This window comes from Callorhinus ursinus, unplaced genomic scaffold (assembly GCF_003265705.2).
Source record: "Callorhinus ursinus isolate GAN/ISIS: 27379988/994484 unplaced genomic scaffold, GSC_fseal_2.0 scaffold76, whole genome shotgun sequence".
NCBI classification, from domain to species: domain Eukaryota; kingdom Metazoa; phylum Chordata; class Mammalia; order Carnivora; family Otariidae; genus Callorhinus; species Callorhinus ursinus.
In genome coordinates, this window is record NW_027397138.1 from 1,885,189 (window position 1) to 1,912,932 (window position 27,744).

Sequence of the window (27,744 nt, forward strand, 5' to 3'; positions counted from 1 at the left end):
ACCCCTGAATTCAAGGGTCAACTGTACTGCTAGTTTACAGAGCAAGATAAGATTAGAGACCTAGCTACTGGTTCTCAGTAGAGAGGTCTTTGCATTATACAGAATAACCTATCGAATTAATGTAAAGATAGAGTAAACCGCCCCAGAAGGAAGTGAATTGTGACACCATCAGAGGAAGTCTTGGACATTTATTGGATGGCAGCTGACATTGGAGGAAGGACACAAACATCAAATCCAGTAAATGACTCTTATTTGTTGTTGTTGTTTTAGTGTTCATCAGTTTATCAGTTGCGTAAATCCAGTAAATGACTCTTAAAGAAACTTTTTTAAAAAAATTTTTTAATAATTAATTTTTAAAAAATACTTATTTGAGAGAGAGAGAGATCACAAGCAGGGGGAGTGGCAGAGGGAGAAGCAGGCTTCCTGCCGAGCAGGGAGCTCGATGTGAGGCTCGATCCCAGAACCCTGGGATCATGACCTGAGCCAAAGGTAGACACTTAACTGACTAAGCCACCCAGGCGCCCCTTAAAGAAACTTCTTATCAAGAGTTCTGGGGGCACCTGAGTGGCTCAGCCGGTTAAGTGTCTGGCTCTTGATCTCAGCTCAAGTCTTGATCTGTCGGGGTTGTGAGTTCAAGCCCCATGTTGGGCATGGAGCCTACTTGAAAAAATAATAATAATTTTTGAAAAGTTCTGTTGCTGTATTTTTACTCTGGTTATTTAGTACTTGAGGAGAGCCAGCTAAGGTTCTTATCTTGACTTCAAAAGAATGTCATCTTTTAGGAAATGGCGTCCAAAAAGGTGCTCTTCCATTCTTGGCAGGAGTAAGATAAAAGCAGAGAAGGGGAAAAGTAGGCACCATAGAAAGGATCTAGGCAGAGTTCAACATGGTAAAAACGCCTAGTGACTTTTAACAAGTCACTTAGACTCCTTAGTTTGTTTCCATAATAGACTCTACATAGTGGGTTGTTCTGGAGATGAGAGGCAGAGTCTGGCACGTAGTAGGCCTTTACAAAATGTTCGTTATAAAAAAAAGAAAAAGAAAAAACAGAGGGAGATAGAAAAGCAAAGTGAAAAAAATATGTACACTTCCAGGTTAAGTCACCAGAAGTTGGTTAGCATGTGACACAAAGGCATACCCACCTTTACCTTAACCCAAACTACCTTTTTTCGTCCTGGCTTATCTATTTTATATGAAGCTTTCCTTGCCACAAATGGGCAGAATTAATCACTTAAAGTGAGTCTTTGGGCTTCCATTTTGTTGTTGAGAAGTGAGCTATTAGTTAAGCTTGCTTTTTTTTTTTTTCCTTTTTTTTTTTTTTGAAGTAGTCTATTTTTCCTCCAGCTGGCTGTCTTTGATGTTCTGCAGTTTCAGTGATGAATTTAGATATGAGATTCTTTTTTATTCTGCTTAGGATTTATTGGGCTTCATGAAACTGTGAATTGGTATCTTTCATTGCTCCTAGAAAATCGTTTCCCTTGGGGCGCCTGGGTGGCTCAGTCGTTAAGCGTCTGCCTTCGGCTCAGGTCATGATTCCAGGGTCCTGGGATTGAGCCCCGCATGGGGCTCCCTGCTCAGCGGGAAGCCTGCTTCTCCCTCTCCTGCTCCCCCTGCTTGTGTTCCCTCTCTTGCTGTCTCTCTCTGTCAAATAAATAAAATCTTTAAAAAAAAAAGAAAAAAGAAAATCCTTTCCCTTTAGATAATACCTCTGTGCTCTTTTTCTCCTCCCTTCAGAGTCTTCAGTTATTTAAATGTAAGATTTACTCTGTCCTCCCGGGACTACTAATCTCTTGTATTTTCCCTTGTTTTATCTTCCTGTGTTATATTGATCTTCTAATTCACCCATCTGTTGTTTTTTTTTTTTTTTTAAGTAAACTCTAACCCCAACATGCGGTTCAAACCTATGACCCCAAGATCAGACGTCGCTTTTTCTATGGACTGAGCCAAGCAGGCTCCCATGCCCATCTGTTCTTAAAACTGTCCTTTGAATTTTTTATTTTCATTGTTTTTGGTGGGGGTAGAAATTCCACTTAGGTCTTTTGAAATATACTGTGTGATTTTAAAAATTCCCTGCAGATGTTTTTAAGCCTCTCTGTAATTTTGTGTGTGCCTAGTAAGGGTATTTGTTCTTTTAGTCTTTGTCTAATGACCCAATGTCTGACTGTCTTTGGCCTCTTTTTATTGTCCATTTCTGATTTCTGTTTCTGTTGGTTCTCATTTACGGTGACTTGTTTCCTTGCATGTTTCATTATCTGTTGTCCCTAAGAAATGATCAGCAGGAATAATTTGAGGTTAGGATTGAAGTTAAGTTGCCCCAGAGTTGATTCGTATTTGTTTCTCCAGGCTTCTAGGGGCGCCACAAGTGTTAGGCCACATTAAACTACATTTAAACTTGTGACTTGAGGTTCGACCAGCTGATAATGTACTTGCAAAATCCTGTTTACATCTGCTTCTCTCTTTAACCACTGGGGTCCCAGCTTAAGGTAGGGAGGAAATGCATCAGGCCCCCTACCTTGAGCAGGCCTTGACCTGTGGTAGCTCTTTCCCTCTCTCTACAGAACTGTCAAAACCAGTGTGAACATTTGTTCAGCTAACAGGTCCCCAGGGAAAAGGATTCTGCTTGCCTCTCTCAGTTTGAGCTTTTCTTCTGTTTTGGCCTATTAATTCTTTATGTGATCAGCAACTCAGTGCCGCTAGAATTTTTTTTTATATGTTTGATGAAGCAATTTGGGTTGCTTTGAGCAGCAGTGTTTACCTGAAAACCTAGACCACAGTAAACAAATACAGAGGTTTTTATCTTTATTTTCTTTCTTTAAAACTCACATGTGGCTGCCTCCTTTGCATCTAGAACTTTTTATCTCATAGGGTTTTTTGTGAGCATTTTTTTTTTCCACTTTCTGCCCTCAGCTCCTTTCAGAACTGCTATGCCTGTGAGGCTTTTCACAGACATTCTTTCATGAGTCCTCTTCTGTTACCCATTGAGAATGTGGAATAAAGCTTCTGTTTGTATAGAGAAGACAAGAGAGCAGTTACAGTGCTTTAAAATGTTCGCAAATAACCCTTTTTTTTACAAGTAATATTCATTTGTAAAAAGTGAGCCAAATTAATATGAAATTTAGGATTTCCTGAATTATGTGTAGGAAAAAATCTAATTGTGGTGCCTTTTGCAGCAGATGGTGTGGTTAAGACCTGGGCTTTGGAATCAGACCTGTATGGCCCGCCAGCTCTTCACTGTCTGGTTTCACGCCCTCACACTGCAGGCACCAGCAGAACAAGGGTGGAGTCATTCTTTTTCATCATTTCATCAGGGTGTCCGTAGTGCCTGGTTGTAGTAGATGCTTATTAAATACTTGAGAATGGCTGAATAAAAGTTACTTAGAGATTGGATAGCATAAAGGTTAAAAGCGTGGTTCTAAAGTCAGCCATTGGGCGCCTGGGTGGCTCAGTTGGTTAAGCGACTGCCTTCGGCTCAGGTCATGATCCTGGAGTCCCGGGATCAAGTCCCGCATCGGGCTCCCTGCTCGGCAGAGAGTCTGCTTCTCCCTTTGACCCTCCCCCCTCTCATGCTCTTTCTCTCTCATTCTCGCTCTCAAATAAATAAATAAATAAATGAAATCTTAAAAAAAAAAATAAAGTCAGCCATTGGTTTGAATTCTGACTCCTTGATTTACTAGTTCTTTGTCCTTTTGGGCTTTCCATCTTCAGTGTCCTCATCTGTAAGTGGGCTGACGATTGCATTTATCTCATTGGGTTATTTTGAGGATTGATGAGACGATACATGTGGACTATTTGGCATAGTATATACACATATTAAGCCCCCAGTAAGTGTAAACTGTTTCTATTCTATAAGCTTCAGATCCTTAGCTATAAAATTGGCAGTGTAGTACTGACTCCACAGAGTAGTTACAAGTATCATTGAACTTATGGGTATACATTACTTAGCACAGGATTTAGTAAGAATCCAAAAAAATGATTGCTGCTATTAGTGGCAGTGTTTAAGATAAACTTAAGAAAATGGGTGTTTTATAAATATTTGTCTAAATTTGTCTTTTATGTAAATTCATTTGGTCAAATGGTTTACAACTGAACTATCTCTAACATTGGGGCTTTTTTGAAAAGTGAAATAGACTTTTTAACACATACATGAAAAACATTTTTATTAGGTTAGATTTGGTGTTAAGTCTTTGACAAAATAACCATGGGTTATTATAAATAACTATAGCTACTGTAACGTTGGGACAAAAGCACCTTTAAAACTGAAACTTCCAAACCCCTATTGGAAATGGAAATATGAAGAGAGCTATAATGGTACAGTTCTACCATTATCAAGCCCTGTGGAGTGTAGAGATTTATTAATGTACTGGAATTTTGTTGGAAACGATAGATATTACACTTCCAGCCAGCAGCAATTGTAAATAATAGTTGACAGCCCAAATTTTTCCCTTGAAGTTTGTCTGCAGAGGGTGGTGAGTAAGTGAATAGTCCCTCTGAAGGCTCTGTGATTGTGTGTGGTTTACCATCATGGTGGCCACTGCCACATCTACGGCTACTGCTGCTAGCTGCATTATTTGAATACCTGCTACTTCCTAGGCACTTGGCAGAATTATTTCCATTAACCACCTCTTTTTATCTTTTCAGCGATTTTCTGCATGAATTATTAACATTATTTTGTGATGTAGGAAAGACGTTAGGGTTCGAAGCCGATGGCCAAGAAAGAATTCTTGAGACGTCTTTGATGCAAAAAGATGGTTTTATTAAAGCACAGGAACAGGACCCGTGGGCAGAAAGAGCTGCACGGGGGGTCATGAGGAGCAGCCCGTTATATACTTTCAAGTTGGGAGGGGGTTGAGGCTAGTGTAAGCCTCCCAGGTATTTTGGAAACAAGGTTTCCAGGATCCTGAGGGGGCTAGCTATTGTTAGGAAAAGTCATTTATTACTGTTTAGTAAAAAGTCCATCATGAGACCCTTCAGATGTATATCGGTGGTTCATATACTTAGGGGATGATTGCCAACATGTATCTTGGGGGTTAGAGATAAAGGAAGTTTTCAAAGGAATTTTTTTTATATGTTAAAGTGGACTTACAGGATCCTGGGGTTGGGCTAAGATTGCCCTTTGCCCTTAGCAAAGTATCAACTTCAAGGCAGTTGAGTCCCTAGAGGAATGTCACTCTGCCTGTTTCAAGGACTTGTCAGTGGGCTGTAGGTAGTAAGGAAACTTAATAATTTTTCTTTTGCCTTTGTTTCCCACATCATTTTATAGGTAGGGAAATTGAGACTTAACGAAGCCAAGGAGCTTGGCTCTGGTCACCCAGCTAATCAGTCAAAATGAGTTTAACTCTACAACCACCATACTGTATTGCCTTCCTAACAGACCTCAGTGCTTGTTTTTCTGATAAAGTTAATTTCTCTCACTGACATTTGTTGGGGATAAAAAGAAAGGAGGGTTTGGTTTGTTTTTGTTTGTTTTAGGAGGGCTCTTCAGGATGTGAGAGTTTGAGGAGTCAATTAGTGAATAATTATTGGGCATATTCTTTAAGAGTCATGATGGCTGATTTTTTTATTCAGTTGCCCTGTTTAGCCTTTTGAGTAGAGTTAGGATGTGAGGCCCTAGTAATTGAGTAGAGTGGATAAGAACTTTGCTTCTGCCCTTAATCTCTCCTCTCAGACATCACAAGACTGGGGATAGACCTGGAATAGGAAAAATGAACAAATCATAAATTTAGGCTAGATAGAACAATTCCTTAGTTTCCAGACTACAAGAATTTTGGACTTTGTGGGTTTCTTTGAGCTTTTGACTTTTTCAAGGCCTCTGTCTTTTTTTTCTCCTCTTGCCCTGTTCAGTTTGGGGGTTGTCTTGGGGGAAAACATTGTTTTATATTAAGAAACTGGTAAGGCTTAAGAGAAAATAAAACTCTTAATTGGCAGTTTGAAATTTATTCTAGGTTTTAAATATTCTATGCCGAATTCAGTATGGGGGGGAGTGGGGAGTTACTTCACCCCACTAAGCAATTCTTCTACATCAGCTGGGTTTCCTACAATTCGACTCAATTCTGACACTGTCTATCCAGAGGTAGCATTAGATTCCACAGGGTTAAGGGCTGAGTTCCACAAGATTGCCTCCTTCCACTTCAGAGGCTCATCACAAATCTAGCTGTGCTTCTGACTGACTGGCTATCAATCAGTTTCCCCTAATTCCCTCTTCGGGTTTAATTAATTTCCTGGGGTGGCTCACAGAACTCAGGAAACTAGTTTATTCACTAAATTTATTGGTTTATTACAAAGGATACAAATCAGCAGCCAGTGAAGAGATAACAAAAGCTAGGTCGCAGACAAAGAAATCGTATCCTCAGAGAGTTTGGGGGCCAGCACCCTGGCGTATGGAAGCAGTCTGGTTCACCACCTCTAAGCTCACCAAACCCTTCCTTTGGGTTTCTGTGCAGCTTCATTACCATTAATTGATTGAATCTTTGGCTATTGGCGATTGATTCAACCTCCTGTCTCCATGGAAATCATGGGATGAGACAGTTCCAACCTTCATTTCCGGATTTCCTGGTTGGTTCCTCTGGCAACCAGCCCCCAGTTTTAGGTTTGGTCCAAAAGTCACTCCATTAACCTAAGAAAAGTCACTTTCCTGGCTCTTAGTACTTAGGAATTTCCTGGGGTTTTAGGAGCTCTGCCAGAAATGGGGACCAAGACCAAACACATATTTCTTATTATAAGATCACAGTATCATTGTTTTAACATGGGAGAAAATAAAGGGTTAGCTAAACTTCATGTTTCTAAGTTTTTTTTGTTTTGTTTTATTTTAAGATTTTATTTATTTATTTGACAGACACAGCGAGAGAGGGAACACAAGCAGGGGGAGAGGGAGAGGCAGAAGCAAGCCTCTTGCCGAGCGGGGAGCCCGATGCGGGGCTTGATCCCAGGATCCTGGGATCATGACCTGAGCCAAAGGCAGATGCTTAACCGCTGAGCCACCCAGGCGCCCCTGTTTCTAAGTTTTTAAAGCTAAAATGTAAGGATTTAAAGGAAGTGTTATCATAGCATAAAAGATACACTGTTTTCTAGGATTCCCCCTGGACTCTTCCTTTGATATGGCTAACAAAGTAGAAGAGAATAAGAAAGCTCTTCCTGGAACCACAGGGTTCCTAATATAGCCACAGGGAATGGTACTTCCAACTGTAAGGGCAAGAAGAATATATTTGGAGTTTAATCCATTAGATGGTCAGATTTTATCCTTCATGTAGTTTGTATAAAGTATTTTTAGTGTAGGTGTATTTATGAGCGTTACCTGTTATTATATTTGAATAAGCCAAGAAATCAGGAGACTGGCAGCTGGGCATTGATTTATTTGAACATATATTTCCACCTCCCTTTAGATGTTAAAAAATATAAATGTTTTATAATTGGCCATCATGGATTTTTGCAGATAGAGCTTACAAGATCTTTAGCTAACAATATGTACAAATTTTTCTGTTATTTTAAGAATAACATAATGGATGTTTATTCTTTCACATTATAGCCTTTAAATCTGTAAGACAGCAGCCGTCCCGAAATGTTGCTGCTAAGAATTATTCAGAGGTAAGATAAAAAGTTTTATAGTTGTGTGTTACTAATTTCTATTCCCTGCATTATGAATTGTCAGTTCTTTAATCTACAAAGTAAATAAAAGAAGGAAAAAGTGGGAAGCATTAAAGCTGGAGAGAATTTTATGGATTATCCAGACTGAGGGCTTCTAGGATTTTTGTTTTCTTTAAATACTGTATCTCATGATTAGAAATCCATAAATGAATGTTTACAGTAATATTTTCAAGGATAACAATGTTGAGCCAAAAAGGTCCATGCATGGAATATTAATATTGAAGATTGGAGTTCAGTACGTATAGAAGTCTTACTTAAATCTGGTTTCCTTTTGTTACTTACCCTCTCATAATACTGTGGCTTGTTCGCTGATGGCTGAAGCTAGACTCAAGACAAACTAAGCAGCCAGAATGTAAGGACCTCTGTTTTAAGCTCTAGATTCAGCATAGGCCCTCTGTACTTCCTTTGGATTCCAAGATTTTATATGGGCTTGATGCTCGTATTATCTTACTTTCAAGACCCACATGTCTTTACGCCTAAGGCAGTGCTCTTGATTCTGTGTCAGGGTTTCTCAGTAGCAGCACTGTTGACCAGATAAGTCTTGGTTGTCAGTAGCAGCACTGTTGACCAGGTAAGTCTTGGACCAGGTAAGTCTTACTGGGAGGGACTGTTGTCTGCATTGTAGGGTTTTAGCAACATCTTATCCCCTACCCTCTAAATGCCAGTAGCAACCCCCCTAATTATGACAATCAGAAATGTCTCCAGACATGTCCATAAGTTTCCAGAATAGTAGTTATTATCACCTCCAGTTGAGAATCCGTGTTCTATATCAGACCTGCCCCACCAGCGTTTTTTCCAATTTCATACTTCGTCTCTTGAATATGTGACACAATTGACCCTTTTCCAGGAAATTTCTCTGCTCTGATTCTCATTTTGTCCTTTTATCTCCCTTAACTTCATCTCCCCCCACTTCCTGTTGTTGCTGGTATGTGGGTGCCAGTGCTAATAACTTTTATCCTGAGCTCCATTTTATTATTTGCATTCAACTATTGCCTGCTGTCACTTGCGGATCATCTAAAAGCAAAATTAGCACATCCACAAGGTAGTGTCTTTTCTAGATTTTTCTCTTGTAAGGCAGGAACATGAGTTCAAAAGGAACAAGTTGTGCTAAACTAGCTTTTTTTTTTTCATTCTTTGATTGTGGTTACACAGTGGTAGATTGGAGGAGTGTTGAATACATTTGATTCTTTCAAGGTACATAAGACGGTCTTCTGATAGTTTTATGACAAAATGCAGAAATAATAGCTGGGTTCATAGTTTCTTGGACAACTACATTTAACAATTTTTTATTAGTAGTTCAATGTCAGCCTGGAGGGGGAGATCTCAGGTGCTGTTTTTTTCACTCTTTTGTCCTTGGCTTCATTCGCTAGTTGAAGACATAGCAAATGTGTGTATTAAGTGTCAAGATAACACAAAACGTAGAGAGATAAGTAGTATTTTGGATGATAGAACCAAGAATAACAAATATCTCAGGGCTCCTGGGTGGCTCATTTGGTTAAGCATCTGCCTTAGGCTCAGGTCATGATCCCAGGCTCTCTGCTCAACGGGGAGCGTGCTTCTCCCTCTGCCTGCTACTCCCCCTGCTGTGCTCTCTCTCTCTCTGACAAATAAATAAATAAAATCTTAAAAAAAAAAAAGAATCACAAATATCTCTACTGGGACCTAAAACTAACAAATGATGTTTAACGGGGATAAATATAATAGAAAGATAGATATCCAGTACTTCCTACATGGTTTTATACCTAATTTTAAACTGGAAATGGAACACTAATGGTCTGACTCCTCACTAAAACCCAAGAGGTCCACAGGCACTGTCTGCACATGATGTTGTGTGAGTCATTCACCCGTCTAACTGCATATTTCTCTAGGTACCCTGGCTGCCCTGGTGTTCAGGAGAAAAGTGAGCTCAGACATGTATAGAATACCCTTTGTGATTGAAGAGTGGCATTGGAGGGAAGTCAGGCTAAGCTTCAGGTTTTGTTTTTTGTTTGTTTGTTTTTTAAGATTATATGTATTTATTTGAGACAGAGAGTATGCGTGAGCAGAAGGGAGGGAGAGAGGGGCAGAGGGAGAAGGAGAAGCAGACTCCCCACTGAGCAGGGAGCCTGATGCAGTGGGACTCGGTCCCAGGGAGCCTGATGCAGTGGGACTCGGTCCCAGGATCCTGAGATCATGACCTGAGCCAAAGGCAGACGCTTAACCCACTGAACCACCCAGGTGCCTAAAGCTTCAGTTTTAACAATTGGTTTCTGCCCCCTTTTTTCTGACTTTTTTTTTTTTATATTTGAAAATTTTTTTTTGAAATTCAACTTTTTATTTTTATTCAGATAAACTCCATTCCCATAAAAACTCTTCCCTGTTTTGTTTTTCCCTTAGGTGGTTGAGGTGGATGAGTCAAATATGGAAGAAGACATTTTTCCCACCACTTCAAAAACAGAACAGAGGTAGGTGCAGTGATTTTCTGCAAGAAGAAACATCTGAAAAAATTTAAAATTATCCAGAATTCTACCTATATGTTTTTCTGTGCCATAGAAGTTTAATAGATTTAGTTGCAACTGGTCAAGTAAATAGAGAAGTGAAAAATAGAGCAAGGGCTAGTTCATAGAGGTGATACCGCATTACTGCAGGTGTTTTTCAATGAAACTTAACCTGTAATTTATTTCCTTTTGCCTTTATTACTCAAGAATTTTCCTGATGGAGTTCTGTGTTCTCTCTAACAGAAAATAGTTTTGTATTTTTTTTAATATTTGATTTCAGCTTCTCTTCTTCATTATCACATTTTTACATACTGAGTTACACAGGGTGCTGTGCTGAACACTAAAGACAGGATCACATTGGCTTTTCCTGCCTTTGGAGCACTCATATGCTTTTTCCTGCCCCTTTTGGTTTTTGCCATTTTTGCTGTTACTGTAAAGCTTGGCTTGATGCACTGTTAGCATTTCTGTGTTGGTATTTTAGGTGGACACTGCTTAACTGAAGCTCAGTTGATGAAAATTTCTACTTAAGAAAATAATCAAGAGCTTGTTTTAACTCTGATTTTCTGTGTGAGCATTATATAAGGTCTGATGGGGGACAGAATAAATGTTTTAACATGGTTACTGCCTTTAGGCAACATAAGTTATAGTAGAAAAGAGAGATGAACACATTTCAATCCATTAAAGGATGATGAGTCAGTACATAATTATGTGTGAAATTTTATGATACAGACTTGGTGTGAGTGCTCATAGGCGCTTAGAAAACGGAGCAAGAATTATGGGCTATGGAAGAAGAGAAAGGATTCTAGAGGGAGTAACATTTAGCTGAGGTTTTGAGATAGGAATCATCTGGAGCAGAGAGGTGGAGAAAGACAGCCAAGAGTAATGGCCTAAGCAGGAGCTGTTAGCAATAAGGGGGAGAATGAGAAAAAACCCTCCCTCAGTGTTTCTCACCCTTGTTTTCATGATCTCAACCTTGTTTTCATTACCTAAGGATAAAAATTAAATTTGATTTAAATTAATTAAAATAAGAGAAATTAAATGCTAAAGAATGAAATTTTGCTGGGTAGGATTGAGCTTGGGAAAGGCCAAAACCATTGTAGTATCTCAGATTTTTCACCTACTCCATCTCCTAGAACCAGTTTTTGTTCCTCGTGTGTGATAATGACCCCACTAAGAATATATGCTTTTTGTGAATTAAGGGTCTCTGTTAGGAAAATTGGTATGTGTAGTTACACAGCCACCTATTTGTTCAGTTACATGTTATGCTAGGAGCTGGGGGTAGAAATAATGGAAGAAATGTCTCCTTCCTTCGAGGAATTTCCACTTTAACAGTATGCTAATTACAAGGCACTAATAATCCAACAAGATAAATGTTTTACTCAAGTAATGAAATCTAAGGGAAGTGACACTGTCTTCTAGAATAGGTCACTGAAGACTTCACAAAGAAGGTAGCTAATGTTTGGGCTGATGATCAACAGGTGTGTAAGACTATTTAAAATAATTTGTCAGGGAGGAAGAATTTCTTCTGCCCTTCAAGATCTTTCTAGCTAGGCTAAGAACCAAATTGACATGAGACAGATTAAGAGGAGGAAATCAAAGTTAATTTCATCCATAGGGGGAATCCACACAAACATGGAAATTCCAAAGACGGACAAAATGAGGTATATATGTCCTTCTGAACTAAGAAAGGGGGTAGGGGTCTTGGACATCGACTGGAAAGAAAGCAATTCACAGGAAGATAAAAGAGAGTAAATGCTTGGTAAACAAATGTTTGCTGGGCCACTCCGAATCAGTAGGACAGAGAGGACTTGGATCAAACAGGCCTTGCTGGGTTCCTCCCTATCTACTATACCTAGTTCATACCATAATGTAGTTACCTATCTATGGTGATAGCTCTCTTCCTGGAACAGGTCCAGTATCTAAATCCTTTTTAGGCATTTGAGGGGAAGGTAAAGAACTTTTCCTGAATCTGCTGAGTTTTGATTGCTTTTTAACTCAAAATAATCTTCATGCCAAAGTAACCCATGTTGGGGTGGCCTGCCATTGGCCCCTACAAAATTACCAGGGTGCAGCAATAAAGAGTAATGTCACAGGCCACAGACATCTGCTTTGAAAGGGAGATCAGGGAAGGCGTCTGAGGAGGTCACGTTTAAGCTGAAATCTTACTGAGAGACTTGACCTTACAAAAAGCAGAGGGAAAAGCACATATGGAGTCTCTCTCTCTTTTTTTTTAGTTTGTTTTTTCTTTTTAATTTAAATTCAGTTAATTAACATATAATGTATTATTGATTTCAGAGGTACAGGTCTGTGATTCATCAGTCGTAATGTAACACCCAGTGTTCATTACATCACATGCCCTCCCCAATGCCCATCGCCCAGTTCCCCCATCCCCCCACCCCCTTCCCCTCCAGCAACCCTCAGTTTGTTTCCTGTGATTAAGAGTCTCTTATGGTTTGTCTCCCTCTCTGATGTCATCTTGTTTTATTTTTTCCTCTCTTCCCCTGTGATCCTTTGTTTTGTTTCTTAAATTCCACATGGGTGAGATCATATGATAATCATCTTTCTCTGATTGACTATTTCACTTAGCATAATATCCTCTAGTTCCATCCACGTCGTTGCAAATGGCAAGATTTCATTTTTTTTTTTGATGGCCGTAGTATTCCATATACTACTCTCTATATAGGTGGTATACATATATACCACCTCTTCTTTGTCCATTCATCTGTCGATGGACATCTGGGCTCTTTCCATAGTTTGGCTAGGGTGGACATTGCTGCCGTAAACATTGGGGTGCAGGTGCCCCTTCAGATCACTATATTTGTATCTTTGTAAATATATATATATTTGTAAATACCTAGTAGTGCAATTGCTGGGTTATAGGGTAGCTCTGTTTTTAATTTCTTGAGGAAACTCCATACTGTTTTCCAGAGTGGCTGCACACCAGTTTGCATTCCCAAGAGTGTAGGAGGGTTCCCCTTTCTCCACATCCCCGCCAACATATGTCATTTCCTGACGAGTTAATTTTAGCGATTCTGACCCGTGTGAGGTGGTATCTCATTGTGGTTTTGACTTGTATTTCCCTGATGCTGAGTGATGCTGAGCATTTTTTCATGTGTCTATTGGCTATTTGTATGTCTTCTTTGGAGAAATGTCTGTTCACGTCTTGTGCCCATTTCTTGACTGGATTTTTTGTTTTTTGGGGGGTTGAGTGATAAGTTCTTTATAGGTTTTGGATACTAGCCCTTTATCTCATAAGTCATTTACAAATATCGTCTCCCTTTCTGTAGGTTGTCTTTTGGTTTTGTTGACTGTTTCCTTTGCTGTGCAAAAGCTTTTTATGCTGATGAAGTCCCAATAGTTCATTTTTGCATTGGTTTCCCTTGCCTCTGGAGACAAGAAGTCTAGCAAGAAGTTGCTGCGGCCGAGGTCACAGAGGTTGCTGCCTCTGTTCTCCTCTAGTATTTTGATGGATTCCTGCCTCACATTGAGGTCTTTCATCCATTTTGAGTTTATTTTTCTGTATGGTGTAAGAAAGTGGTCCGGTTTCATTCTGCATGTGACTGTCCAATTTTCCCAACACCATTTGTCTTTTTTCCATTGGATATTCTTTCCTGCTTTATCGAAGATTACTTGACCATAGAGTTGAGGGTCCATTTCTGGGTTCTCTGTTCTGTTCCATTGATCTATGTGTCTGTTTTTGTGCCAGTACCAGACTGTCTTGATGATTACAGCTTTGTAGTAGAGCTTGAAGCCCAGAATTATGATACTACCAGTTTGGGTTTTCTTTTTCAACATTCCCCTGGCTATTTTGGGGTCTTTTCTAGTTCCATACAAATTTTAGGATTATTTGTTTCCAGTTCTGTGGAAAAAAATTGATGGTATTTTGGTAGGGATTGTATTAAATGTATAGATTGCTCTGGGTCGCATAGATATTTTAACAATATTTGTTCTTCCAATCCATGAGCATGGGATGTTTTTCCATTTATTTGGGTCTTCCTCAGTTTCTTTCATAAGTGTTCTGTAGTTTTCTGAGTACAGATCCTTTGCCTCTTGAAAAAGAAACAGGTTTACTGTAGTTTAGGAGCCAGTAACTAAAACATGGAAAAGAAGGGATTTGAGATACGAATAGGAAAGGCAGGAGTACATCATGAAGCAGGAAGAGTTGAGCAGGGTAAGGTATTTGGACTTTATTATAAATGCAGGGAAATCATGGAAGGCTTTTGAGAGTAGTGGCACCATCTGATTTAAGTTTATAAAGGATCCCTGTGGTACAGGAGGCAGGGTAGAAGTAGGCTAACCTGAAAGGAGCGTGCTGTGGGTAGTCCCCAAAAGATGACAGAGGCTTGCACCAGAGCAGTAGCAGGGGAAAGGGAGAGAATAGGCGGTTTCGGGGTATATTGGGAGGTAGACATGGCAGAAGTCGGGGATGTATTGAATATTTGGAGTGAGGGAGAACGAGGTATCATGGTTGATTTCCAGGTTTCCTACTTGAACACTTGGTGCCATACACTGAGAAAGACATAAAAGAAGAGAAACAGATTTTTATAAAGGATGATAGGCAGATAATCAAAAGTTCTGCTTTAGACGTGGAAAGTTTGAAATGCCTGTGAAATTTATATGGGGGGGGTGGTTGTAGGCAATTGGATATATGAGTTCAGAGTTCAGATAAAGAGGTTTGAATGACACCTAAATTTACTTCTCAACAACATATAACTGATACACAGAAACTTAACTTGAATCATTGGAATGGACTGATCACCTTAAAAGAGAAGGTAGAGAGAAAAGAGGGCTTGTGTTCCAGTACCTGGGTTTTAACCTTTAGAATTTAGGAAAAGTAGAAGCAGTGAGAAAGACCCAGAAGAGTATAGAGTTACCAAAGCCAGTGCCTGCCTTGGTAAAACTAGGAGCGCAGAATACCAAGACAGGCTCAGATGCGAGTCAGATTGTGTTTTTGTGGTCCATAGTTGAGGATAATTGGGATAGAATTTCTCAGTCTTGAGTTACTGTCTTACACTTGAGTCCTATATTAATCCGGCCTCCTTTGGTTCTTTGGTCCAATAGAAACCTAACTCACATTTGCTTAGGGAAAAGAAGATTTATTGAAAGAATATCAGAATATGTCCATTGAAGGAAGAGAGTCCCTTTCGTACTTGTTGGGTCATTTTTGTCTTTGTGAGTAAAAACACACACAAACAAGAACAGGTGTAGCTTTCTGAGGTTTTTTTTCCCCCAGTTGTGCATCAGTAGTTGAGAGGAATATAGAACTTTAGCTTGCATGAGGTCCTTATTTTTCATTATTGGAACTAATGAAAATACTATTTTAGTATGTTTGACATATATTTTAAGGGTATTAAAGAAAAATATCTTGATTTTGTTACCATTTGGGGTTGTCTGCTTTTCAGTAGAATAAAATGTTGCTTTCTTACTTACTCGTGAGGTAATAAAAATAACTGAGTTGTTTATTCTTCTGAGCCTTTACATGTGAATTAGCTTGTGGGGTATTCACATGCACCCCAGGAGGGAGATGAAGCTGTAACTATGTTATCCTCATTTTTCCCTTGGAAGAAAGTGAGGCACTTGGAAGCAAGTAGGTGAAGTGACTTACCTACAGTGACCCAGCTAGTCACACATCCAGGCATTCTGCTCCAGACCTGTCTCTGCTGTTGCTTGTTAGCATAATAGATTCACCTCTCAAACCATTGTGCAGGCAATTTAGAATTGCATCATGCATCACCTGCATCATCATTTAAATGATGAAAGGCAATTTAGAAATTAACATTTTGGCAGCAGATCTGAAATCAGCCACCGTAGATTTGTAGTTTCTGATGACAGCAACTGAATGACACAATTTAGGCGGGTTTTGAAGAATTACTTACTAATGGCATGGTTTGTATGGTTATTTTGATTATTTACAGTACTTAAGCTCTGCAACTTACTAGGTATGGTCCTTATACAAGTTTTTTTACTTCTCTCTGCCTTGGTATCCTCGTTTTGTAAAAAGAATATAATAATATTTACCCCATAGGGTTATGAGATTTAAGTGGGTTAATATTTATAAAGTGCTAAGTACAGTGCCTGACACACAGTAACAGCTCTGTGTTTATTAAATAAATTAAATAACAGGCTAGGGAAAATGGAGCAAGAATAATAGGAAGAATGGTAAGCAATAAAAGTATTAATATGCCCAGCAGTTAACGTGAAAAAGGAAGTAACTTCCAGTTGTAAAACTCCCTTCTGCCAGACAGGTAACAGAAAGCCTATTTTCCCTGGAAAAGTTGTCCAAACTTTGTCCTTGCACTGGGAATAAGAGGACCCTTTAGGTTTTATAGAGGTGGCAGATAAACCGAAGACCCAGCCCCATGGGGGGTGGGGCAGGGGGAGCGGAGATTGAGAGGATTCTGTTCAACCTTGGAGTGGTGGGGAGCTCACATTTTTGCGGCACCTGTTATGTGCCAGATACAATATAAAGCCAATTTAACATGTTACCTTGTGCTTAGAACACTGCTACATCTCTTGGACTTCTTGGCTGAACATCTCTAGACGGGACCTCTAATTTATGACCCCAAATGATATCTGAACAAAAAGGTAGAAAACTTACAGCCCTTGGCGCTCAGTTTGACACACCCTGTTTATTTTAGCCATCCACATGAACCTAATCAAACCCTTTCTCATATCCAGGACAAGGCCCATTTGTTCGACCCAGCAAATCAGAATTTCTTTCCCTCCCCACTGTTGATTTCTAAGGATAGGGGATCCTTTGCAGATGAGATCTGTAGGTCTGTGGGGTTTCCTGATGTAGAACGTAGGACTCTTGCTATGATCAGATGAGCCACTGTCCATCATAGATGACTGGCTTGTTTCTGGGTCCTATTGGTTATTTGGGGAGTCATCAGAAGCAGAGTCAGGTCTCAGTGGGTGTTTCCTTCCGTAAACCCCCCCCTTTGCCCAACCCCCAAGAAGAACACATTCACTTAACTTTGCCACCTTGGCACTGTGGCTCTATGCTCTTAATGATCTGCTGCTTCCTGTCACAGATAGAAACAAGTCAACAACTGACCAGTTCCTGCTTAGGTCAAGTATAGAGAGATGGGCACGCCCCAGATGGATCACTTGATCAATTTCCTTGATCTCTACTTCTAAAGCCTTGTTGCCCATCACGCTTGCCTGATAGATCCTCCTGTCCTTTACTTTTATGTAGATGAACCTGTGGTTTTTTTCTTTCCTTCTGACACATGACCTCTTGATTCTCAACCTACTTGTCCAGACAAGACCTTCAGACATACTTCTTTCGCTATAACATCCCAAAGCATGGTAATAAATTATTAGCTAAGAATTTACAAATGCTGCTTTCATTTAAGACAGGAGTCAGCAAACTTTCTTAAAGGGCCAGATAGTAAATATTTTAGGCTTTGCAGACCAAGAGGCAAAGTTGAGGATATCATGTAGGTATTTGTATAACCATTTAAATGTACCCCATTTCAAAGTGGGAAAACCATTCTTAGTTCATAGGCAGTAAAAAACCAGACCGGCTGGATAGGCTGCAGTGGCCTGATCTAAGAGGATTTAGAATTCCTACTGATAAAAAGACATACGAATACGAGTTCCATTACCACAAGTTAATAAGCTTCATAAGGATGGGAATCATGATCTTTCGCTGATGTTTCGCAGGGCCTATCAGAGTACCTGGAAAAGAGCAAGCACTCAGTATATATTTGCTATTTGATTTGGATTGAACACGAATAATACGAACAGTGAGGTAACCCTAGAAAGCGGTGAGCCTGCCCTGAAATCTCTTTATCTTGTTACAGAAACATAACTGGTACTTAAATACAAATATTTCAATGTTAACAGTTTTCAGGAGTGGGGGATGATAGATGCATGTTAATATATGCTAAGCACTATAATAATAAGCAAGGATCAGTGTAGTACTGAATATATGTCAGGCACTGATCTCGTATATTAACACAGTAAATCTCTAAAACATTATTATTATCCTCATTTTATGGATGAGGAAATTGAGGCAGAGAGGCTAAGTAACTTGCCTGAAGCCACATAGCCAGTAAAGACAAAGCTGGAATTCAGACCCTGGCCCCAGAGTCCTTTTCCTCACCATTAAGTTTTTACTGTCTCTAACATAGGTTGAAGGGAAGGTATTAGCTATTTTTATTCATGGCTGCTACTAGAATGAAAAATTTAGCTTAAAACGGCTTATGAATTCTCTGGTTCGTTTTCTTTGTTTTTTTCCATGTTTCTGCCTCAGGTGGTCGAGCACATCATCATCAAGCAAGCGCATGTCCCAGAGCCAAATAGGTAAAGGGGTCGATTTTGAATCAGATGAGGTAATAAAGTAATATTGTTAAATCTTCATCAATTTTTAGCTGTTTATAAAATTGAAGTAAGGACTGCTAAGCTAGTTGCTGGAAATTATTTTTTTTTAATACTTACATTGATAACCTTCCTTTGAACTGTACTTAATGTTAAGAGTCCACAAGTAGCATTTGTTGAGTAAATGTAAATACTCAGATATAAAAGGCCTGCCAATGGATATTCACTCAATTCTTAACTTAATTTGCCCTGTTAATCGTGGATCAGAATAGTTTTTCTCAGCTTCTGTCATTTGTATTTGAAGAAGTGGTGATGATATTCTAGAAGTTTTTAATGTTACTTTAATAAAATATTTATTAAGTACTTACGATATGCTTTATACATTTCATATACAAAAGGGTACATGGTGGTGATTTTCATTTACAGAGGGGTTCAGATATTGACTGAAGGTGCCACATGGCAGGATGTGTGAAAGAAACTCCAGTTTCTGTCTGGACCAGAAAACTATCGAATCTCTTCTAAACTGAATGAGAAGGAATAGGAAGAGGCGGACTCAAGACTAGCCTCTTGGCTTTACTCATCCTTTGGTTCAGCTGCGTTAAAGCCTGGCCTTTCCTGTTCGTCCACGGCAGCCAGTTGAAGGGCCTTTGCTAGTTTTTGTTGAATTGCTTTAACATGTTTATCTTAGGTCTATAACCCCTTTCATTCCTTTATTTTTATTTATTTTGTTTTTTTAATTTTTAATTTTAATTAATTTATTTATTTTTTAAAGATTTTATTTATTTATTTGACGGAGAGAGACACAGAGAAAAAGGGAACACAAGCAGAGGAAGTGGGAGAGGGAGAGGCAGGCTCCTCGCAGAGCAGGGAGCCCGATGCGGGGCTTGATCCCAGGACCCTGGGATCATGACCTGAGCCGAAGGCAGATGCTTAATGACTAAGCCACTCAGTCGCCCCTTTTTTGAATTTTTTAAAAGATTTTATTTATTTGAGGGAGAGAGCGAGCACAAGCAGGGGGGAGGGGCACAGGGAGAGGAAGAAACAGGCTCCCTGCTGAGCAGGGAGCTGTACCCAGGACCCTGAGATCATGACCTAAGCCAAAGGCAGATGCTTAACCGACTTGAGCCACCCAGGCACCCCATTTCTTTATTTTTATTTAAAAAGTTTTTTAATTGTGGTACAAACATATGGTGTAAAATTTGCCATCTTAGGGGCACCTGGGTGGCTCAGTCCAAGAAGCGTCTGCCTTTGGCTCAGGTCATGATCCCAGGGTCTTGGGATCAAGCCCCACATTGGACTCCCCGCTCAGCAAGGAGTCTCCTTCTCCCTCTGCCCTTGCTCATGCTCTCTCTCTCACTCTCCCAGTCTCTCTCAGATAAATAAATAAAATCCTTAAAAAAAAAAAAAACTTGCCATCTTAAACATTTTTCAGTGTGCAGTGCTCTAGTGTGAAGTATATTCACTTCGTTGTGCAGTAGATCTCCAGAATTTTTTTATCTTCCAGAATTAAAAATATCCACACATCGAACAACTCCTCATTTCCCTTTCCTCCCAGCCCCTGGTAACCACCATTCTAATTTTTGTTTCTCTGAATTGGACTGCTTTAGATACAGTGCTGTAAGTGGAGTCACAGTATTTATCTTTTTAGTGACTGTCTTATGTCACTTAGTATAATGTCCTACAGGTTCATCCCTGCCATAGCATGTGACTCACACCTTTCATTTTTGAGCTTCAGCTGTTGCTGTCATGTTCCTGTATCCCAGCTGTGGTTTTGAAGCAGCTTGAGGAGAGGACTCACCAGCAGTTTAGGCTGCAGAGAAGAACAGTAGCATGAGCTCAGTCTCCCTGTGAGATAGTCACGTGTTGCCTCGAGGAGGGAAGCAAGCAGTTGTGGACTCATTTGTTCATTCCAAACATCTAGATAGACATGTTAAATGTTACAGTTAAAGATTTGTATATAATTCATGTTAACTGCAAAGGAAAACAACTAGCAAATTATTATGCCTCAAGTTGGATTTATCTCTGGTTTTTAATAAGTTCTGCCTTTGTTAATAGCAGAAAATGAATAAATGTGAGTTTGTATTTTTCAAGGCATTCATTTCTCACTAGAGATAGTTATTTTAGCTAACATTTGAATGTGTTGATGGTGATATCACCAACAAAGCTTAACACCAAATAATTACCCCTTTTTATCAATGTCTTAAACATAAATCAGGGGCGCCTGAGTGGCTCAGTCGGTTAAGTGTCTGCTCAGGTCATGATCTGCATCGGGCTCCCTGCTCAGTGGGGAGCCTGCTTCTCCCTCTCCCTCTGCCACTCCCCCTACTTGTGGTCTCTTGCTCTCTCTCCCTCTCAAATAAATTAATTAAAAAAGAAAAAGAAAAAATTTACAGACAAATTTGCTTTCCCTGAATATTTAACTGGAGAATACAAAAAAATCAATTTTAAGTTATCCTCATCTAAATTTTATAATTGGGGCTTATCTGAGATTTGTTAATTTTCCTACTCTTTAAGCAAATTGCTAGTTCTAATATCTGATATTCCTGCCTGCTCTTACTATGCATATAATCTTCAGCCTCATTCCAGCATGAGAACTCTTTCATATGGCTTCTTTTTCCAGAAAGAGATTTGAAAGAATTTGATTTGCTTGGTGCTTTTTGCAGCAGTCTGAGAGTAGCTGTCTGCTGCTGGCATGAAATGGGTAATAGGAAATAAAAATTATAGCTATTTCTGAGTTAGGTCATGTGCCTTCATTATTTTGGGGGGTGAGTTTCCAGAACATTAGGTAACACCAGTAATAAAATGTAATTGGAAAAAAACCTATTCAAAAAGCAAACAGAAATGACTTGAAGAGTATTAATTTTCCTGGCTTACCATACCTTATTTGCCTCTATTAAGGTTAATAATTGAGAGAAATGTATATGGTATCTATTGTAGGGTACATACACACACGCACATAAATATATCAGGATCAGTTATTTTCAGTGCTTCCTAAGAATTGAATTGACTTACTTCCACGGTGAAATAGCTACTAGGGAAGGGAGGAAAAGATAAATGAACAGACTATTCATATTCATAAAGGAAATAGAACAATGAAAGTCTATGTCATGTGAAAGGAGGAAATGGCTTTTACTGGTATTGTTGTTTACCCACGAGCTTGTCTATCTTGTCTGAGTGAAGCACGGAACGGTCACTCATGTAACATTTGTATTTCATTTCAGGATGACGACGATCCTTTTATGAACATGAGTTCTTTAAGAAGAAACAGAAGATAATATATTTAATATAACTTTGAGGTTTTCAAGATTCAGGAAAAATCAAAACATTGCAAGCTAAGAGTTTACAGTTGAAGATTTTTAAAGTATTGCTGTTAACTAAAGAATTTGAAGGAGACTTAACAGGGAAATTTATAAAGTATAAGAATTTATGTTTTTGAGTATCATTTCCTGAACATGACTCCTTTGAGAAGCTTCCCAGCTCAAGAACATACAGAATAACATTGGTTCTCCTTATTTTTTTAATCTAGTTGTTAACATTACCTGGGGCTGCTCTATAAAATCAGAATGTTATTTTCTTTACACCTATTAGTGTATGTCTTACTGAATGAGGGCTTTGCTTAAATACCATTCTTGAGAGTAGGGATTAAAAGAAGTCTATCACTATATATTTCTGCTTCATGATCAAAGACTATGACTATTTTAATGTAGTTACGTTTAGCTGAAGTTGAGGAAAAGAGCTTATAAAATTTCACCCCTTTATAATTTTAATAATTTCTAGAGATTCTGGATTTCCTGAAGGTAAAATAATTTTTGTGAAACTGTGCCTAAGCTCGCTCGCTGTTCATTACTCTGTATTGTTCTTTTTCTAAAGCTTGTGATAGTTCAGCCACTGAGACTTTGAATGTTAGAAGTATCTTATGCTTTGAAAATTAGACATATTTGTATTAAAAAATAGAAAAATCTCAGAATTATTAAGCTTTTGATTTTAGTTGTAGCAGATTTTTAAAAGATTGTATTCCCATTGGGTTCCCTTTAGTCATTTTCTTCATTCTTTATGGTTCTCTCTTCTCTTACTTAGAGCTTTCTCATCTATTTCTACAAGGAAAAGTGTTAAAAAAAAAAAACCTATTCTTAACCGTATTTTCCTTAGAAAATATTGAACTTTTTTAGATAGGGTGATCAGTTGAGCATTATATTAGATTAAAATATTGAAATATAATTTCTGTGGACTCTGAATGCCAAAATTTCATATTAATAATATTCTATCTTAACATCGGACATGGCCAGTTCCAGAAGTCTTAATGAAGCAGCTTTGTCAAGCCCATATTTTCTCCCATCCAAGTACTGGCCAGGCCTGACCCTGCTTAGCTTCTGCAATCAGGCACGTTCAGGGGATACGGCCGTGGGCAAGCTTGTATTTCTTTACTTGAGTTCGGGGGGAGGGGGACGTAATTTGACCTCTTCAGATCTAAGTTCAATAATTCCATCTCCATCTTTAGACTGTTAAAACACCCCCTGAGTATTTCTTCTTTTCATTTCTGAGGTAGCTATATTTAAAGACTCCTTAGGGAAGTCACAGGTCTTGGTGGTACAACAGCCTGACATTTCTTCATTTGCAGAATTCAACACTTGACTGAGCAATATTCATGATTACTGGCATGGTCACACCTGGACTATGTCAAATTATAAAAGAACATTTGCATAGTGGCTCTCTCCATATTATAGCCCTTGGGGAAATGGCCTTGGTCAAGAACTGGGATATAACATTCTGTGGGATAAATTGGGATGAAACGTGTTTTAAATATTTAAAAAAAAAAATTTCTGTACCCAACTTGAGCAAAGAGATTAAGTGAGCAGACAGCATTAACTCAGCAAAGGCATTGGCCTGTGAAATATTTTCAGGTACCTGTCCCAACATCTTTACTGTTCCCAGCAGCAGTGAAGCCAGGAGTGAGAGTTGCTTTCCATGTACAGTGGGAGCAGGCTTGGGTGGCGGCATCTGGGAAATGTAGGAGACAGTCACGAAAGCATGCTGACAAAGTTCTTGCGAAAAAAAAGACTTTTTCCTCTAAAAATTGCTCCACGGTATGACAGAGGTACTAAATGTCATACCGATGGCTCCTAGGAAAGGTGATTCCATGGCAATTAGAGAAGTGAAATTCTCAGCAAATCCAAGTCATTTTGTTAACAGTTTGTGTCGCTTCAATATGGTAAATAAAACGTGAAAGAAAATCCTTTCTGATGGAATATTGTTAATGTAGTTAAATATGCCATAGAGCCTTGCTGTTCTGTATCGATGCCATAAAATCTAGGGTTTTTTGGGTTTTCAGACATTTTCAGGTGTGTATAGGTGATTCCAGATGATTGCAGAACACCTGCAGTTGCTCTTGGAGGCCGAGAGAGCAGTGATGAAAACATTGAGGGAAAAAATCCTTCCATCATTTCCCAAAAGAATATACCCCTTTCTGGTGTTTTGTTCCTATCACAAAAATATAGCAGTGCATTTACAAGATTAAGAATGCATTGTAGTTCTAGGAAATTCTAGGAAGTATGACTGGTGCTTAGAAAGTTCAAGCATTTAGGCATATGACTTAAATCAGGTCCATAGAAACCATTTTTCTTTCCCCTAAACTTTTAAAATTACAGAGTACAAAAACAGAAAAGTCATGTGGTTTAATAAAGAATTATAAGGTGAGTACTCATGGCACCTCTGTGCAGGTCAAGAACTAGACGATCTCCAGTGCCCCGGAAGCCCGCTGCATGTTCTCCCCTCTCCTCTGGATAACCAGTCTTCTGTCTTTGAGAAGCTCTTATTTTTGCCACAAGGTGGTGCTTCGACTGTTAGATGGCAAATAGGATGATGCAACAGCAAATCTGAAAGAAGGAAGTTAGTATAGTTTTGCAGTAAATTTGGAACCTATGCAATAATACTAAGCCTATGCAGTAATACCAAATTAGCCTTCTAATCTTAGATGTAAATTGCTTTACATATTTCACCTGGCTCTGCCTGTTACTAAGGAAATTGATAAATTTTACAAATAATGGTTCAAGAAGAAACTTTCAAAGAGAAAAACCCTTTATTAGAAAAATTAAATTAAAAAGTTTCCCATTGTAAAATTTGTCTTTTGAAATGTACTGTATTTAAAAATAACTTACCCCAGTGTAATCTGATTTTTCAATCTATCATGCATTTAATTCATGGTGTTCTGTAACTTTTTAAAGCTAATTACCATTAAGATTATTGTAAAAGTTTTATAGAATAAAGGTTTGTGTTTTAAGTCCAAAGAACTTCCATATTCTTGAATGAAAAATGTCTGCATTTTGTCATTTGCTTATCCCTTTTAATACTTTTTAAGTCATTGTTTATTAGCTAAGTCTGAAGATACTAGAATTTTAGTTTGATTTCTGTAAAGCCAGTTCACACAGCTTGCTATTGCCAGCACATTTGTATATCTTGACTGTGACACTTCACTAGATTCAAATTATAGTTTAAATACAGTTTTTTTTAAATTATAAAGGCAATGTATATTTATTCTTTAAAATTCAAACGGAATATGTATTAAAAATGTATTTCCCTGTAATCCTCTCCCCAGACTTAACTCCCAACAGTTAGCTACATATTTCTGCAATTGCTTTAGCATGATTACTGACAAAAATTGTTGAATTAGAACCCCCAATTATGTAGTCAAATATTTTAGTCCTTATATCAAGGTGTATTTTCAGCTTGGTACTTGACATCCTGATGTTTACACATCCGATTTGTCAACCTCTTTTAGTTAAACCACCATTGTCTGTTTTGAAGGATGACTGTACTGCTTTTCAATGCATAATTGAAATGTTACTATTCCATTTGGGTCAAATGCAAGAATGTTCAATCTGTGTACCTTGCCATCAAAAGTAGTGAATGATTTTCAGAGGGCTCTTGGCCAGTGACGGCACGTAATAGTTGATTAACTGAAGGAAGCGCCGTGCGTATCAGGCTGGTTGACCGAGGCCACACTCTTCTGCTTCTTAGAGCCACTCTACAGTCCTGATAATTCATGTGGAGACACCAACACTACTGCATTAAGTACCCTTGATCACATTTCCTGTTTAGTTTCAAAGGTTTCATGTTTACTGTATTTAAAAATCAGTATTTGCTCAACTGTAAGCATATAAATGTAAATCCAGTCTACCTATTACTGCATTTGAGTTGATTACAGGGTGTATCTGGACTTGGAGCAAATTACCAAAGGCAAAAAGCCATTGCTTAATAGGGTGAGAGGCACAACTGCATTTCTGTTGGTCCTGTGACAATCTGGAAATAGGACGCATAAAATGAAGGTATCCGTTTTACATTTATTAAAATGTCTTACTATAAATACTGAAATCAGTCAATCCATCTATCCATCCATCGTAGACAAAAGCTCCCAATGGTTTATCATCCCAATCTCGATAGAGTTTTAGTCATGGCTTAAAGCTAGATCATGGGTTTTTGGTTTTTTTTTTAATTTATAAAAAAATTTTACGTATTTATTTGAAAGAGAGAGCATGAGTGGGAGAGGGGCAGGGAGAAGCCGTGCCCCACTGAGCAGGGAGTCTATTTGGGGCTTGATCATGACCTCGGCTGAAGGCAGACACTCAACTGACTTAAGCCACTCAACTGACTAAGCCACTCAGGCACCCCTAGATCATGTTTTTCTAAATTTTTATTTTGAAATAATACTGAATTTGGTGGAAGATTTGCAAGAATAATAGAGAACTTGTTTACCTTTTACTCAGTTTACTAATTTTTAACATTTTGTCATTTAAAAAATCATATGTGTGTATATTACATACATACGTACTCATTCAGATGTGAATATGCACACACACATAAAAATTTTTTTCAGTCTTTTGAGAGTAGGTTTCAAGGAGTAATGCTCCTTTACCCCTAATACTTAATGTATATTCCCTAGGAATAGGATGTTGTCTTACATGACATCAGTGCAGTTAGACTTCCAGAAAATTTAACAATGATTTAATACTTTATTTTTTTAATTTTTAAAATTTTTATTTTTTAATACTTTATAGTCCATATTCCAATTTTGTCAGCTGTCCCAATTTCCTTACATAGCATGATTTTCCCTCTAGTCCAGGATTTAATTTTATTTTTTTAATATGTAGAACATTTACATACTTCCAGAAGTCTAACCATTCAAAATATGTACTCAAATCTTTTCTCCCTTCCCTATCCCTTTCACTCCTTTCTGGTCTACCAGCTGTAGGTAAATAATTTCATTCTTGTTTACCCTTTCTGCATTTCTTTTTGCTATAATAAACAGTTTTGTGTATTTTTTACTTTTCCCTTCTTACACAAAAAGTGTGTGTGTGTGTGTGTGTGTGCTCTTCCCTCCCACCCCCAATAATCTATGCTGGAAATCACTCTCTGTCATTTTACAAAGATCCTCTTTTTCATAGCTACATAGTATTCCATTGAGTTTAAATACCATAGTTTTCACTTATCATTCTCTCATATTTGGGTATTTAAGTAGTTACAACATTTACAATTACACAAATAATGCAGTAATACTCATCTCACATGTTAGTATTTTGACATTTTTGGAAGTATATCTCAAAGAGTAAATTCCTAGAAGTTGGAGTTACTGGGTCAAAGAGTAAATGTATATGTAGTTTATTAAACATTGCCAAATTCTCTACCATAGAGGTGGTACCATTCTCACTGTAGTTTTAGTTTGCATTTTTGTTACTATGAATGAAAAACTTGTAAAAACATGTTTAAGGGTCATTTTTGTATCCATTTTTGGTGAATTGCCACCAAATTCATGTGTTTTGTCCATTTTTCTAAGGTATATAGTCCTTTTTCTCTGTGGATTAAAAAAATCTTATATTAAGGATTTTAGCCCTTTGTCTAATAATGCCATTTTTTTCCAATTTGTTATTTGTATTTTGATTTTGCTTATAGTATTTTTTGCAATGCACTAGTTTAATTAGTCCTACTTTTTTTTTTTTTTTTTGCCATCTGGACTTAAATAGTTAGAAAGTCTGCCTCTATACCCAAGTTATAGAAGAGTTTACTCCTACTCTCTTTTTGTATGCTTATAGTTTGAAGTCACTTGCTGCTAAGATCCTTTATTTAGCAGTTAAATTTCTAGGTGTAGTATGAATAGTGTAGTCATCTTCCCCACACAATTTAAAGTAGATTTTATTACTGGTAAGCCCTTAATTCCAGGTTGGTAAGGATCTGACTTTTACATTTAGATCTGACTTGTTTACTTGACTGTGTATAACTCTTCCTCAGAGAAATATGATAATCATATTTC

The 27,744-nt window shown here is 38.3% G+C and overlaps 1 protein-coding gene across 4 annotated transcripts in view; it reads left to right on the forward strand.

The window, feature by feature from the left end:
* The window catches only part of MRE11 (MRE11 homolog, double strand break repair nuclease), a 78,105-nt gene extending 53,375 nt beyond the window's left edge, over nt 1-24,730 (forward strand). For all 4 annotated transcript variants that reach the window (XM_025893520.2, XM_073887150.1, XM_025893521.2 and 1 more), the window contains 4 exons: nt 7,523-7,581; nt 10,018-10,085; nt 18,379-18,457; nt 21,665-24,730. In XM_025893520.2, coding sequence (XP_025749305.1) covers nt 7,523-7,581; nt 10,018-10,085; nt 18,379-18,457; nt 21,665-21,718 — 260 coding nt within the window. In that variant the 3' untranslated portion in view covers nt 21,719-24,730. The remainder of the gene's footprint in view (nt 1-7,522; nt 7,582-10,017; nt 10,086-18,378; nt 18,458-21,664) is intronic.
* The last annotated feature ends 3,014 nt before the right edge of the window (nt 24,731-27,744 follow it).